This window comes from Hibiscus syriacus, unplaced genomic scaffold, assembly GCF_006381635.1.
Source record: "Hibiscus syriacus cultivar Baekdansim isolate YM2019G1 unplaced genomic scaffold, ASM638163v2 tig00111105_pilon, whole genome shotgun sequence".
NCBI classification, from domain to species: Eukaryota; Viridiplantae; Streptophyta; class Magnoliopsida; order Malvales; family Malvaceae; genus Hibiscus; species Hibiscus syriacus.
Window position 1 is genome coordinate 2,461,026 of NW_024062987.1, and position 15,255 is coordinate 2,476,280.

Consider the following 15,255-nt stretch of genomic DNA (forward strand, 5'->3'; position numbering starts at 1 on the left):
AATTCATCACGCAACGTTTCCATGTGTAAAGGCACCGAACGATCACGCACATAACTAATTTACGTGTTACAAGTATTGTTACATACAAGTAACGAGCAAAGCAAATCCACAGCCTCAGACACCAAAAAAATGTCCGAATTAAAATAAATGGGCGCAACAGAATCGAAGTTCGCAACACCTACCGAAGCAAACAGAAAAACTGACTCATCAAACACAATGTGCCGCGACAAATACACACAGCCTCCTTTCGCTAAACAAAAATTACCCTTGTGATCGGAGCTATAGCCAAGAAAAGTACACCTCCGAACGAAAATTAAACTCATGAGCGTGAAATGGACGTAAGCAAGGGTAACAACCACAACCAAAAACACGCATATGATCATACGTCGGTGGCTTGCCAAACAACTTCTCATATGGGGACACACCATGAAGAATTTTAGTAGGAAGACGATTAATCACATGAACCGCCGAGACAACCGCATACGACCAATACTTCAACGGTAATGAAGCTTGACTTAACCAAGTGAGCGCCACATCAATAATGTGTTGATGTTTTCGTTCAACAACTCCATTTTGTTGAGCCATATATGGACAAGTAAGTCGATGAACCATACCACTATCACTAAGAACCTTTGATAAAGCCTAATACTTGCCACCCCAATCACTTTGAACGGCCTTAATATAAAATTTTGAATTGAACATACACCATCATTTGAAAGCAAAGAAATGCACGCAACGCTTCTGACTTATCGCGTAACAAATACACCCAAGTATAAAGAGAATATGCATCGACAATCGAGACATAATATTTGAACCCATTGGAGGAGACATGTGGAGGACCCCAAAGACCCGTAAAGACTAATTGAAATGGAGCCAAATACTGAGATTGAGATTCACTAAACGCAAGTAATGATTCTTTCCCATTTGACAAGTATCACACAAACGTTTTATTCATACTATCCTTAAGATCAACATTACACTCCTTACTCACTTTCAACAACACATCATGAGAAGGGTGCCCTAAACGTCTATGAAAAACATCATAAGAAACACTAGCCAAACAAGCATGAAATCCACCACCATCAAATGGAACCAAACTTGAGTTGAACTCATACAAACCACTATCTTCTCTACCTTCCAATAAAACTTCTCTGGAATTTTTGTAACATCCGCAATACCGGGTTAGTGACCAAATTGTAAAGTTTCAGAATTTGGTGACTAAAGTAGAAGAATGAAAGAATTCAATGATTATTTGAATATATATTGAAGGGTATTTGGTAATTATTAAAGGAAATTAAGGGTATTATGGTCATTTGACCAGAAAGATTTTTTTATAATTTTTTTTAAGGGTAATAAGCACGTATGAAGAAGAGTCCAGAGCATTCTTCAGTCTTCTTCTTCCTCCTCTCCACCGTGAAGCTTGGTATAAGGTAAGTGAGTCTTTAGTTGGTTAATTCTTTCGTTTTAAAGCTTTGTTTTGATTCTTGGGATATTAAGAAAGATTAAGGAAAGCTTTAGGGGGCTTAAACCTCAAAGATTAACAAGTTATGAGAAATTAAGAAAAATGAGTTTTTAAGTGAATTTTTGATATGGAAGGAGTTAATAGATTGTGAAGTTGAATTTGACTTGTCAAGGATTAAATTAAGAGATATGAAGTGATAGAATGAGAATTAGAACACATTGAAAATTTGGTATGATTTTTGAATCTTATATGGAAGATAGAATTTTGAGTTTAAAGAAGTGATATGGAGTAGAAATGAGTTTAAGTATGTGTATGAAAGTTAGGAATATTAAAGGGAATGAAGTATGATGTGTTGAGCTGAAAATGAAGGATTTTCGAGCTCAAAATATGATTTCTGGGCAAGGGGAATCGTACCCATTCAAGGGGAACCGATACCCCTTCAAACGAACAAGAATTTCCAGTATGTCATGGGGGAACCGATACCCCCATAGGGGGGAACCGATTCCCCTAAAGGAAAATTGGGAATATGGGTTTAATAAGTTAGTTTAAGTTGCTAGTATCCAATTACAAGGTGTAGGTACCTAATGATGGTCTCGAAATGTACAATTATGTAGATTCTACGCATAAAGCAATTCTGGAACGTTTGGCAAGTAAGATCGATCAAGGGAAAGATAAGAGATTGGAATTGGCTAGTGAGGCCAGGTGAGTGCATATTAGTTAGTTTATGGTGCTAAATGGAAACAAGACTTGCGACAAGTCTATTTCCTATGTTAGAATGCATGAATATATGATTATACGTATATGAATGACATGAATTGTATGTATGCATGAATATATGTGTTGACATGCTTTTGAATGTAATGTTATGAGAAGTATGTGCTATAATGTATATATATATACATATGTGAAACTGAACTATGTGACTGCATGAGAAAGATATGAGCCATATGACATGATATAGGTGAACATGAGAAAGCAAAGTATGAGATATAAACTATGTGATCATAGTAAAATATAATTATATTATTATATGATAAGTGAAATAAGCTGGATAATATGATCTATAGGATGAAGTGAAATAGTACACTAACTAGGGGATTTGAACATAAATGATAAGATGAACGTATAAGATAAGCTAGATGGGAAAGATTCATAGGTTTAAATAAAACTATAACATGGGTTGAATGATAGAATTTGTGAAGTTATATGAGAAGATTATAAGAGTGATATGAAATTGAATTAAGTAACAGATTAGATTATATATATAGAAATAATAGAAGTGAGATATGTTTATAAGTCTGCCCTAGATGAATACGAAATATAAGAGTGCTATATGATTTATATTAGGATAATCTTGAGGATATAGATATATATAGATAGATATGAAATGAAATGAAATGAGTTATATGAATACACAATTATGTGATGAAATGGTGAATTACCTGAACATGTGAATATATATATATGTTTAAGAGAAGGCATAAGATTAAGATATAAGCAATATGACTTATAAGTATTGCTATTATAATGTTACATGATATGTTATGTATGTTAAAGGAATTATGTGATGGTATAAGAAATGCTATGAAATATATATATATGTGAAAACAAGTATAGGTTATGAGATAAAACTTATGACTATAAGCTACTTGAAAGTGTTCTAGGTGTTTCGATATATTATATGAAGTATATGATCTTATGTGAACAAGATATGATAAGTATGTTTATATGAATAAAGGTGATTGGGTGAGAAATGATAGAAATTATATGAAAACATGACATATGTGACATGTGAATTATATGGAAATGATCTACGTGCAAGTGAACTACGGGACTATGTGATCATATGAAAAGAAGTGATAAGTGAAAGTGAATTACAAGTTTATGTGAATATTTGAAATGAAATAAATGATAACGCCCATGTTATGTGTCATGAGAGCTAGGGGTATAGTTGGCATGCCAAGAGTCGAGGGTTTATTCGGTTCTTTAGGACATATGTATATCCTTTGGAACCTGTGTGAAGTCTTGAAAGACACATACTTGATCCATAGTATATGTATATGATTCTTAAGGAATTCTACGTGGTCCTTATGGACATCATTCTACGGGCACTACGGTGCAATTCTACGGGCACTTCGGTGCAATTCTACGGGGCACTTCGGTGCATTTATACGAGCTGTGGTGACAGCATAGTGCACAACCTCTATAGACTCACATATCGATAGTTCTCACATATATACATGGGCTAATCCAGAGATATGAACAAATATAGTTAGTGGTATGATAAATGCTATAGAAATTATATGATGTTGTGTGTATAGTGTTTGATTGAAAAAGTATGTGATTATATGATAACATGTGAATGATGAATTATGTGTATGTATGAATTTACTGCGATTAATCTGATATGATTCTATACGATATGAAAAATGCCTGGAATTGCTATAACATGATAGAACAGAACATGCATGTATCAATATATGTTTTAAAGTGCATTATAAGTGGTTATGCCTCACTAAGTCTTCGACTTAGCGTGTGATTGTTTCACACGTAGGTTTCGAGAAGAGTAAGGAGTGATGCGGAGCAAGACATGTCAGTTTCCTTACCAAAAGATCAGATCAGAAATATTTGATAAAGTATGTTTTTGGTTATGTATAAAGTGTTGGCATGTAATAAGTCATTAAGTACGAGCACTCTGATAAAGTCTGTATTTTGTTTTAAATAAAGTTTTAAATTTCCCGGGATTTTTCTTAAGAGTCAAGGTTTGAAAAGTCAATGTGACACTTCGGACTCGTATCCGGGTCGGATACGGGTTGGGGGTGTTACATTTAATGGTATCAGAGCTATAGTTTAGCCGATTCTCGGCATAAACCGAAGTCCAAAAGGTCATAAAAGGTGTACATGCCAACATAGATTGAAAAATTTCTGATCTGATAGTGTAAGGAATACGTTGTCTTGCTAATAAATAAGAATAGTTTAATACAGTAGAAATCCGATCGTGATAATTTCGAAGTAAGTGAAAGGTGATATTCCTGATGGTGATAGCTATTCACTTGCCCTGGCCAGGCATGATGAAGAGCAGACACCTCAGGAAATGCCTAGTAAGATCAAAAGTTGATTTCAGAAAGCTGAAATCATATCTGAATGATGATAGAAAATTTTCATCGGTTAGAATCGGAAAAATGATGTAGAGTAGTTTTGCTATTATGTGAATAAGATAGAATATGGTGAACGGGTGTCACCATAAGAATGTTAAAAAGATCTAATGACGTGATGATTACGTATAGAAGAATTCAAGGATAAGTGCATCAGTGACAAGCGTATAAGATGTATATGTCAGAGCTTATGAGTTCGAAATGAAGGAATAACATTGTGTATAAGCCAGAGCATTTATATGATAAGGATTTGCAGTTAAGACGGAAAAGTTAGCGTTAGCTAACAAGAATATGCGATGGAAATGTACTGGAATTATAAGATTATAAGATATTGTCTGGATATGATAACCAGATCTGCAATGGATCTGGATACAGTTGCATATTGGGATCATAATAATGAGGTATAGTAAAGAAAAGGAAGTAAGAATTTGTATATTTAAGTAAAGCTGAGGATTGATAAGAAGAGTTTGAGAATGTGTATATCGATGATCAAATTATAAGACACAGGAAGTCAGAATGTTGAGTTTGAGCAAAAGAAATTTCAGGATGTATGAGAATAGAGGTGAAATTGATAAGTTGAGTAAGTGAATTTTTAAGATAATTTCGATTTGACAGGATGTATGTGTTTGGTTGATTAGGGTTTGTACCCTAGATTGAACATATATTATTGACTAGCTGTCAGAGTAAAAGGGATAGAATAATAGGATTGAAGGAAAAGATAAAGTTGAGTTAATTGATTATGATGTGAATTTGAATATGGTTGTATATTCTGAGCAGATAGCTATGATGTAGAAACTGAGATAAGTGTTTGCATGGAATCTTCAGGAAGAAAAATACAAGTATAAGAATGATAAAGAATGAAGTTATGTATAAGAAAGGGTTATTAAAGTAATGAGGATGCAATGAAGATTGGTACATAAAGATGAGTATAAGTGATAAGACAAGAGTATGTGAATATGAAAGGAAATATATGATTTATGTATAAGGAATAAGGAGTAAAGAAATGAAAGGGATTGATTTAAAGGATCATATACGATAAATATGGAAGTACAGAGGACAATTTTTGATATGGAAATAAGACCAGTGTGCAAGGTGATGTGAAAATATTGTTTGACTCCTTAAAGTATATGTTTAATCACATTGAAGAAGATTTAAAGTTGAGTTTTGGTCAAATGATGACGAAATACAAGTTTGGTATGGTTATAAGGTAATTAAAGATGATAAAGAATTTGATTGATTAAGGATTTTGAGTGATAAGAACTGATGCTATTGGTTATATGATAAGTAACATGATAAGGATGTATAAAGGAAAAAGGTAGTTGAAGAACTAAGAGAAAGAATGATTAAGTAAAAGAAGTAACATAAGAACATTAGAAGATATGTTCTTACTAAGTTATTTAGTGAAAAATTCGAGGACGAATTTTTTTTAAAGGAGGGGAGATTTGTAACATCCGCAATACCGGGTTAGTGACCAAATTGTAAAGTTTCAGAATTTGGTGACTAAAGTAGAAGAATGAAAGAATTCAATGATTATTTGAATATATATTGAAGGGTATTTGGTAATTATTAAAGGAAATTAAGGGTATTATGGTCATTTGACCAGAAAGATTTTTTATAATTTTTTTTAAGGGTAATAAGCACGTATGAAGAAGAGTCCAGAGCATTCTTCAGTCTTCTTCTTCCTCCTCTCCACCGTGAAGCTTGGTATAAGGTAAGTGAGTCTTTAGTTGGTTAATTCTTTCGTTTTAAAGCTTGTTTTGATTCTTGGGATATTAAGAAAGATTAAGGAAAGCTTTAGGGGGCTTAAACCTCAAAGATTAACAAGTTATGAGAAATTAAGAAAAATGAGTTTTTAAGTGAATTTTTGATATGGAAGGAGTTAATAGATTGTGAAGTTGAATTTGACTTGTCAAGGATTAAATTAAGAGATATGAAGTGATAGAATGAGAATTAGAACACATTGAAAATTTGGTATGATTTTTGAATCTTATATGGAAGATAGAATTTTGAGTTTAAAGAAGTGATTATGGAGTAGAAATGAGTTTAAGTATGTGTATGAAAGTTAGGAATATTAAAGGGAATGAAGTATGATGTGTTGAGCTGAAAATGAAGGATTTTCGAGCTCAAAATATGATTTCTGGGCAAGGGGAATCGGTACCCATTCAAGGGGAACCGATACCCCTTCAAACGAACAAGAATTTCCAGTATGTCATGGGGGAACCGATACCCCCATAGGGGGGAACCGATTCCCCCTAAAGGAAAATTGGGAATATGGGTTTAATAAGTTAGTTTAAGTTGCTAGTATCCAATTACAAGGTGTAGGTACCTAATGATGGTCTCGAAATGTACAATTATGTAGATTCTACGCATAAAGCAATTCCAGAACGTTTGGCAAGTAAGATCGATCAAGGGAAAGATAAGAGATTGGAATTGGCTAGTGAGGCCAGGTGAGTGCATATTAGTTAGTTTATGGTGCTAAATGGAAACAAGACTTGCGACAAGTCTATTTCCTATGTTAGAATGCATGAATATATGATTATACGTATATGAATGACATGAATTGTATGTATGCATGAATATATGTGTTGACATGCTTTTGAATGTAATGTTATGAGAAGTATGTGCTATAATGTATATATATATACATATGTGAAACTGAACTATGTGACTGCATGAGAAAGATATGAGCCATATGACATGATATAGGTGAACATGAGAAAGCAAAGTATGAGATATAAACTATGTGATCATAGTAAAATATAATTATATTATTATATGATAAGTGAAATAAGCTGGATAATATTGATCTATAGGATGAAGTGAAAATAGTACACTAACTAGGGGATTTGAACATAAATGATAAGATGAACGTATAAGATAAGCTAGATGGGAAAGATTCATAGGTTTAAATAAAACTATAACATGGGTTGAATGATAGAAATTTGTGAAGTTATATGAGAAGATTATAAGAGTGATATGAAATTGAATTAAGTAACAGATTAGATTATATATATAGAAATAATAGAAGTGAGATATGTTTATAAGTCTGCCCTAGATGAATACGAAATATAAGAGTGCTATATGATTTATATTAGGATAATCTTGAGGATATAGATATATATAGATAGATATGAAATGAAATGAAATGAGTTATATGAATACACAATTATGTGATGAAATGGTGAATTACCTGAACATGTGAATATATATATATATATATATATATATATATATATATATATATATATATATATATATATATATATATATATATATATATATATGTTTAAGAGAAGGCATAAGATTAAGATATAAGCAATATGACTTATAAGTATTGCTATTATAATGTTACATGATATGTTATGTATGTTAAAGGAATTATGTGATGGTATAAGAAATGCTATGAAATATATATATATGTGAAAACAAGTATAGGTTATGAGATAAAACTTATGACTATAAGCTACTTGAAAGTGTTCTAGGTGTTTCGATATATTATATGAAGTATATGATCTTATGTGAACAAGATATGATAAGTATGTTTATATGAATAAAGGTGATTGGGTGAGAAATGATAGAAATTATATGAAAACATGACATATGTGACATGTGAATTATATGGAAATGATCTACGTGCAAGTGAACTACGGGACTATGTGATCATATGAAAAGAAGCTATGTGATACGTGATAAGTGAAAGTGAATTACAAGTTTATGTGAATATTTGAAATGAAATAAATGATAATGCCCATGTTATGTGTCATGAGAGCTAGGGGTATAGTTGGCATGCCAAGAGTCGAGGGTTTATTCGGTTCTTTAGGACATATGTATATCCTTTGGAACCTGTGTGAAGTCTTGAAAGACACATACTTGATCCATAGTATATGTATATGATTCTTAAGGAATTCTACGTGGTCCTTATGGACATCATTCTACGGGCACTACGGTGCAATTCTACGGGCACTTTGGTGCAATTCTACGGGGCACTTCGGTGCATTTATACGAGCTGTGGTGACAGCATAGTGCACAACCTCTATAGACTCACATATCGATAGTTCTCACATATATACATGGGCTAATCCAGAGATATGAACAAATATAAGTTAGTGGTATGATAAATGCTATAGAAATTATATGATGTTGTGTGTATAGTGTTTGATTGAAAAAGTATGTGATTATATGATAACATGTGAATGATGAATTATGTGTATGTATGAATTTACTGCGATTAATCTGATATGATTCTATACGATATGAAAAATGCCTGGAATTGCTATAACATGATAGAACAGAACATGCATGTATCAATATATGTTTTAAAGTGCATTATAAGTGGTTATGCCTCACTAAGTCTTCGACTTAGCGTGTGATTGTTTCACACGTAGGTTTCGAGAAGAGTAAGGAGTGATGCGGAGCAAGACAGGTCAGTTTTCCTTACCAAAAGATCAGATCAGAAATATTTGATAAAGTATGTTTTTGGTTATGTATAAAGTGTTGGCATGTAATAAGTCATTAAGTACGAGCACTCTGATAAAGTCTGTATTTTGTTTTAAATAAAGTTTTAAATTTCCTGGGATTTTTCTTAAGAGTCAAGGTTTGAAAAGTCAATGTGACACTTCGGACTCGTATCCGGGTCGGATACGGGTTGGGGGTGTTACAATTTTCATCACGAATCACACACTTCTAAGCATGAAACTTTAAGAAAACACCATTATCTCTAGCAAGTTTAGACACCGAAAGAAGATTTTTAGTGATATATGGAATATGAAGCAAAGAATTCAATTGTAACGTACGCGATGTAATAGCTAACAAAGAATGACCATTACGATTAATAAACAAGCCTTTACCATTAGGAAGGGCAGAACGACCCGAATCCGACGGGGAAACCCAAAACCTTGCTAAGTTCGGGTGGGATCGGATTTAAATAATATCGGGTCGGGTATCGGTGTAAAATTCAGAGATTTTTTCGGGTTCGGGACAAGGTATCCCCGCCCCACCCCGATTATATATATATATATATATATATATATATAATATTTTATATATTTTATATTAATTATATATAATACAAACATTACTATTTTGTTATTTTGTTTATAAAAACTTGTTCAGAAGAGACCGAGGCATATTGTCGCTTTGTTGAATATGATTATTATGTGTATGAGGTAAATAATGTTTATAAAAACATTACTATTTTGGTAACATGTTTTTATAATTATTAAAGTAAAATTTGGTTGATTTATTGATAAATTTCTCAATGTAGGGAGCTACCAAAGAAAGTGACAAAAGTGACAAGACAATTTTAAATGACTTTATTTGACTTAATATTATGTATGCATCTTCGTTGTATGATTTAAATATTGGAACAAGTTTGTATTTAATTATGTATGTGTTTTATTTTGGAGTTTAGACAATTATTTAGAATTGAGTTTGAATTTGTGACTGTAGTTTGAATTGTAAATCATGTAGACTAATTTTTCAGTTTTTTATGATCGTTTTTTCTATTTTTTATGAAAACTACGACTGCTTGGTTTTTCTAGAGATCGGGTACAACATTTCAGGACGGGGTAAAAAAATTCCCGACGGATCATCCCGATAAAAAATCTAACGGGGAACAGGGTGGGGACAGGGATTCATTTCAGAGACGGGAGAGCAAAACCCGCCCCATTATCATTCCTATTTACCATCACCCACAATAACCTTACCGGCTCCATGAAAATCCGTACCATCTTCAACACTAATAGTATCCGTCGTAATGTGATGCGTGGCTCCAGAATCAATAAACCACAAAGAACGAGCCCTGTCACCATTACGATTCAAACCAAGATTCCCATCAGCACTAAGAGCCACTGTTGAGTCTGTAATAGCCCCAACACATGAACGCGCAGAACAACGTGGAGGGGGGTGAAGCGTGCGAACATTCACCGATGAATTGGTGACACCGACCAATGAATCAGAAGAAGCAACCGTTATCCCAACACCCATGAACGTTTTATCAACATTATAATATATATACATATATTATATTATCATAACATTCATCATACATATTATATATATATTATAATTGTTTCAATTTTCCTCAACTTTTGAAATGAATGCAATTCAGTTTATTTTATAAATTTTATAAATTTTATTTACATTTTACAATTATTTTAATTTGATCTCTCTGTGTTGTTTAATTATTTAAATTTTAATTTATAATTTCATATTTATTCAGTTTAATCCTTAAAATTATATTTGTATTTGAAATTGGCCCATATTTATTCATATTTTATAATTTACTTCATACCTTATAAATCACATAATAAACTTCATTTCAAATTTTATAAAATTATATTATAATGTCCAAACCTATAAATTTGTTCACCAACTTTTAAACGGATACAATTTAGTTCTTTTATATTAATTTCAACTATACATTTTAAAATTATTTTGATTTGATTTCTTATCAATGCGTGTTGTTTAATTTATTTAAATTTATGTTTGTAATTTCATGCTTGTTCAATTTAGTCCTTCAAATTATATTTTTTTATCAAAATTGATCCATAATTTTTTATTTTTTTGTAATTTACTCTAAATCATACAATTACAAATTGCAATTCAATGTTCATGAAAGGCAAAAAATAATTAATCCAAAAATTAAAAAAAAAAATGATCCGAGCTGAAGTTAATCTGTATCCGATAAGATCCGACTTGAATTTTGTCTGTTAATGATGTGACCCGATCTGAACGAGATCAGAATGAAGTCCATCTGAATCTGAATTAACATGGTATTTAACTGCTTCAGACATGAACCGTTTTTACCTGAAATGACATCGATCTGAACTGAAATTAACTTGACTTGAACCCGAACTGAACCTGATGTCAAATCAACCTGAAAATAACTCAAACTGATTTGACCATAATTCGATCTGATCTGAGTCAAGCAATCAAATTGACCTGACCTAACAGGATCCAATTGAAACCTGAACGATTACCTGATTTTACATTTCTACCTTAGACAAAAGAATGATTATGTGAAGCTGAAATTTAGTTTGCTTTATAGTTTGTTTCTCATTTTCATTCAAAAATATTAATATACTTTATCTATTTATTTAATTTTTGAATGATCAAAAATATTATTTTAATTTTTAGGATAAAACTATACATGTAACCACTTAACATTTCACCACCAATTTTTAAATTTTGTCAATCATACCACTTAGCTATTTAAGCAAACCAATTAAGTCACTTACATAGTAACATTTAATTGAGGAAGTGATATGACTGTTAAAAACTTAGTATAATTACACATCTTGTCATCAATATTTATATATTTTATTAATTTAATACTAATTTTAATTCAATCAAATAAATTTAATCTCCAATTAAATAGTGACATGTGTCATGGGTACAAAACAAAATTTTGAATGATGTGTATAAAGTATTTTCTCCATCAACTCATTCCTCTTTAGCTTTTAAACAATCTATATAAAATTTTATTTTATATATTTTTAAATGATGTATATAACTTACTATTGAACAATTATAATAAATTTACTTTATATAATTAACAAAAATATATATCCCATTGAATTTCAACGTTAATAAATAAATTATAAAAATTATCTATATTAATTTAGGTCCAAATATTTTTAGTGAATCAAATATTAGATCCGCGTATAAGATGTCAAAAAGAGATGATTTATAAAATTTGATGTCAAATTGCTATTGATGATGATAACCAACGGTGCCATTGATGATGGTAATAGGTCTTAGACATGCAAGATCTTGGTCGGATTTTGAGTTAAATTGATATTTTATCTAAGTTTCAAAATTAAATTAGTATTTTATTTGAAGTTTATGAGTTAAATTACTAATTAATCATTTTTTAATGTATCAAGTCATGACACCCTATAACAAAGTGACTAAAGTTATAATTTACCCTATAAAAATGTCGGTTGGAATTGACAGTAAAGGTTTTCTTTAATGGACAATAAAGGTTGCTTGTGACATTGAGGGAAGTGAATTTGCAAAAATAAAAATGTGAAACATTAGTGGCTGATGTTGGCATGTCTATCCAAACCGATACGCACATACTACTTGTCTTTGCACTTACAATTCATTGATTTTGTTTGAAATCAAATCAAATAATGCAAAGAAACTGCGGGGCAAAACAAATTGCACAAAAACACTTGTACAATATCGGTCCAATCAATATATTAGTTCGCCACGCCGTCAAATTAATATGTCGCCCCAAAATTGTCGTCTTTCTCTAAAGTTTAATAAATTAGTTCTCATTTAGATTATATTTATTAATTTTAACGTGGCGCCGAAATGGCTCCCTTCCTAAGTTCCTCTATATAATCCTCTCTCACTCAAAACTCTTTTCACCTGTGCATCGAATTAATCCATCTTCTTCGTTTCAGCGAAGATGAGTTGGCCCGAACAAGTGGTTCGAGTTCAGTCTCTGTCAGAAAGTGGCTTACGTGCCATTCCAGTTCAATATATTAAGCCTCTGTCCGAAAGGCCTCTCTTCAAACCAGGTTCTCAGTTTCACCGACATGTCGATGTTCCCCTCATTGATCTCCAACACCTGTTCGGCAAAGACCCAAACCTCCACCTCGACACCCTCAATCGCATCTCCACCGCCTGCCGCGACTGGGGCATCTTCCAGGCGGTGAACCACGGTGTTAGCCACAAGTTGATGACTAAAGCGCGCCAGGTCTGGCGTGATTTCTTTAACCTGCCGCTCCAAGTGAAGCAAGAGTACGCCAACGCGGAGACCACCTATGAAGGGTACGGTAGTCGACTGGGAGTCGAGAAAGGAGCCGTTCTCGATTGGAGCGATTACTTTTTCCTACATTACTTGCCGATTTCTTTGAGGAATCAGAGCAAGTGGCCCGAGCAGCCGTCATCTTGCAGGTGTTTTATTTAACCTATTTCATACGGTCCATGTATTATAATGACTGGAATTGATTTAGCCGTTGGATCTTGATTCAGGGAAGTGGTGGCGCAATATGGTTGCGAAGTTGTAAAATTGTGCAGAACGCTTCAGAAAGCAATGTCGATAGATCTTGGACTCAAGGAAGAGTATATAGAGAATGCGTTTGGTGGAGATTACATGGGGGCCTGTTTTAGAGCCAATTTCTATCCAAAGTGTCCTCAGCCGGAGCTTACTCTAGGTCTTTCCTCGCACTCCGACCCCGGTGGCATCACCATTCTCCTTCCCGATTACGACGTTGCTCGACTCCAAGTGCTCAACCATGGTGATTGGATCACCGTGAATCCTGTTCCTGATTCTTTGATTGTCATCATTGGGGATCAGATCCAGGTTCCTATAGTCGGTTCCCCCCCCCCCTTCTTATACAAGTATTGGTATTCGATTTATTGTATATGTGTATATCTAATACAGGTGGTGAGCAATGCAATTTACAATAGCGTGGAACACCGTGTGACGGTGAACTCGGCAAAAGATGGGGTGTCCCTGGCCATGTTCTTTAATCCCAAGAGTGATTTAGTGATAGAAGCAGCGGAGGAGCTGGTGAGTGAGGAGCGGCCTGCGTTGTATGAAGCCATGACATTTGATCACTACAGGGTTCATATGAGGACGAAGGGTCCTTGTGGCAAAAAACGGCTCGAGTCCTTGAAATTCAATACCTCCTAGTAACTGCCAGATTAAACACTTGCATTTAAATAATTAATCATTCTCTACGGTCCGAATTGCTTTTGATGAGCTTATTTGAAGTTTTAAATACTATAGGTTTATGTGAAAAATAAATAAACCAGCAGATCGATATGTGTACGGACAGGGTTTGTTGCTCTTGTTAATTGAAGTTGCCTCTATGTTTTTTCTTTCGAAGTGAAAATGCAATGCTCGTGAATTGGACAACAGTTGAATTTAGGTGAAACATGTTAAAAGTCAAATAATTTAGGCACCAAATGGTACTTTGTCAAAGTCAAAAATTATGCACCTAATTTTTGTTGAAATTGGGTAATGTGATAATTAATTTTAGTCATTGTAATTTAGGATATTTATAAGATTAGTCCTTAAGTTTCAACTATAAATACCCTAGCTCATTTAGCTTCAAAGTCATCCCAAAGCATTCTAGCTTTCTTCCAATACTATAGAGATTTTAGAGAGTTTCTTGAGAGTTGTTTTCTCATTTTTATCTAGAGAGAATTATCATTGTTTTCTCCTTGGTAGATCGAGAGAGGTTGTAATTCCTATTTTCTCATAGTGAAATTCTTCTACCGTTTCCCGTGGTTTTTACCCTAAATTTTTAGGGGTTTTCCACGTAAATTTTGTGTCTCTTTTATCTTCATTTTTATTTTCTCAAATTATCAGTTGCGATTTTTCTCTATCCGATAGCCGTCTTCCGCAACAATTGGTATCCGAGCCAGATTTGAGTATGTAATATCTGCTTATTGTCTTTGTGGTTGCCACCAAAAGGTGGATCCTCCAACATAAGAAAATAAGAAGGTATTACCCATTCTTTGAGGTTCTACAGAACTATTCACGATAGTGAAATAGTGGGAGCTATCAATAATAGAAGCTATGGCAACGAAATTTGATATTGAAAAATTCAATGGGAGAAATTTCTCATTGTGGAAATTGAAGATGAAAGCCATCCTGAGGAAAGACGGTTGTCTAGC

General features: G+C 33.1%; 1 protein-coding gene across 1 annotated transcript; it reads left to right on the top strand.

Moving 5' to 3' along the window:
- Positions 1–13,012: 13,012 nt before the first annotated feature.
- Positions 13,013–14,331, top strand: LOC120154124 (probable 2-oxoglutarate-dependent dioxygenase ANS; the record flags this gene model as incomplete). The annotated part of the gene is made up of 3 exons (XM_039165943.1): positions 13,013–13,524; positions 13,603–13,933; positions 14,015–14,331. Coding segments are annotated over 3 exons (1,095 nt in total), but the record flags the coding sequence as incomplete, so codon positions are not given.
- Between the last annotated feature and the right edge of the window lie 924 nt (positions 14,332–15,255).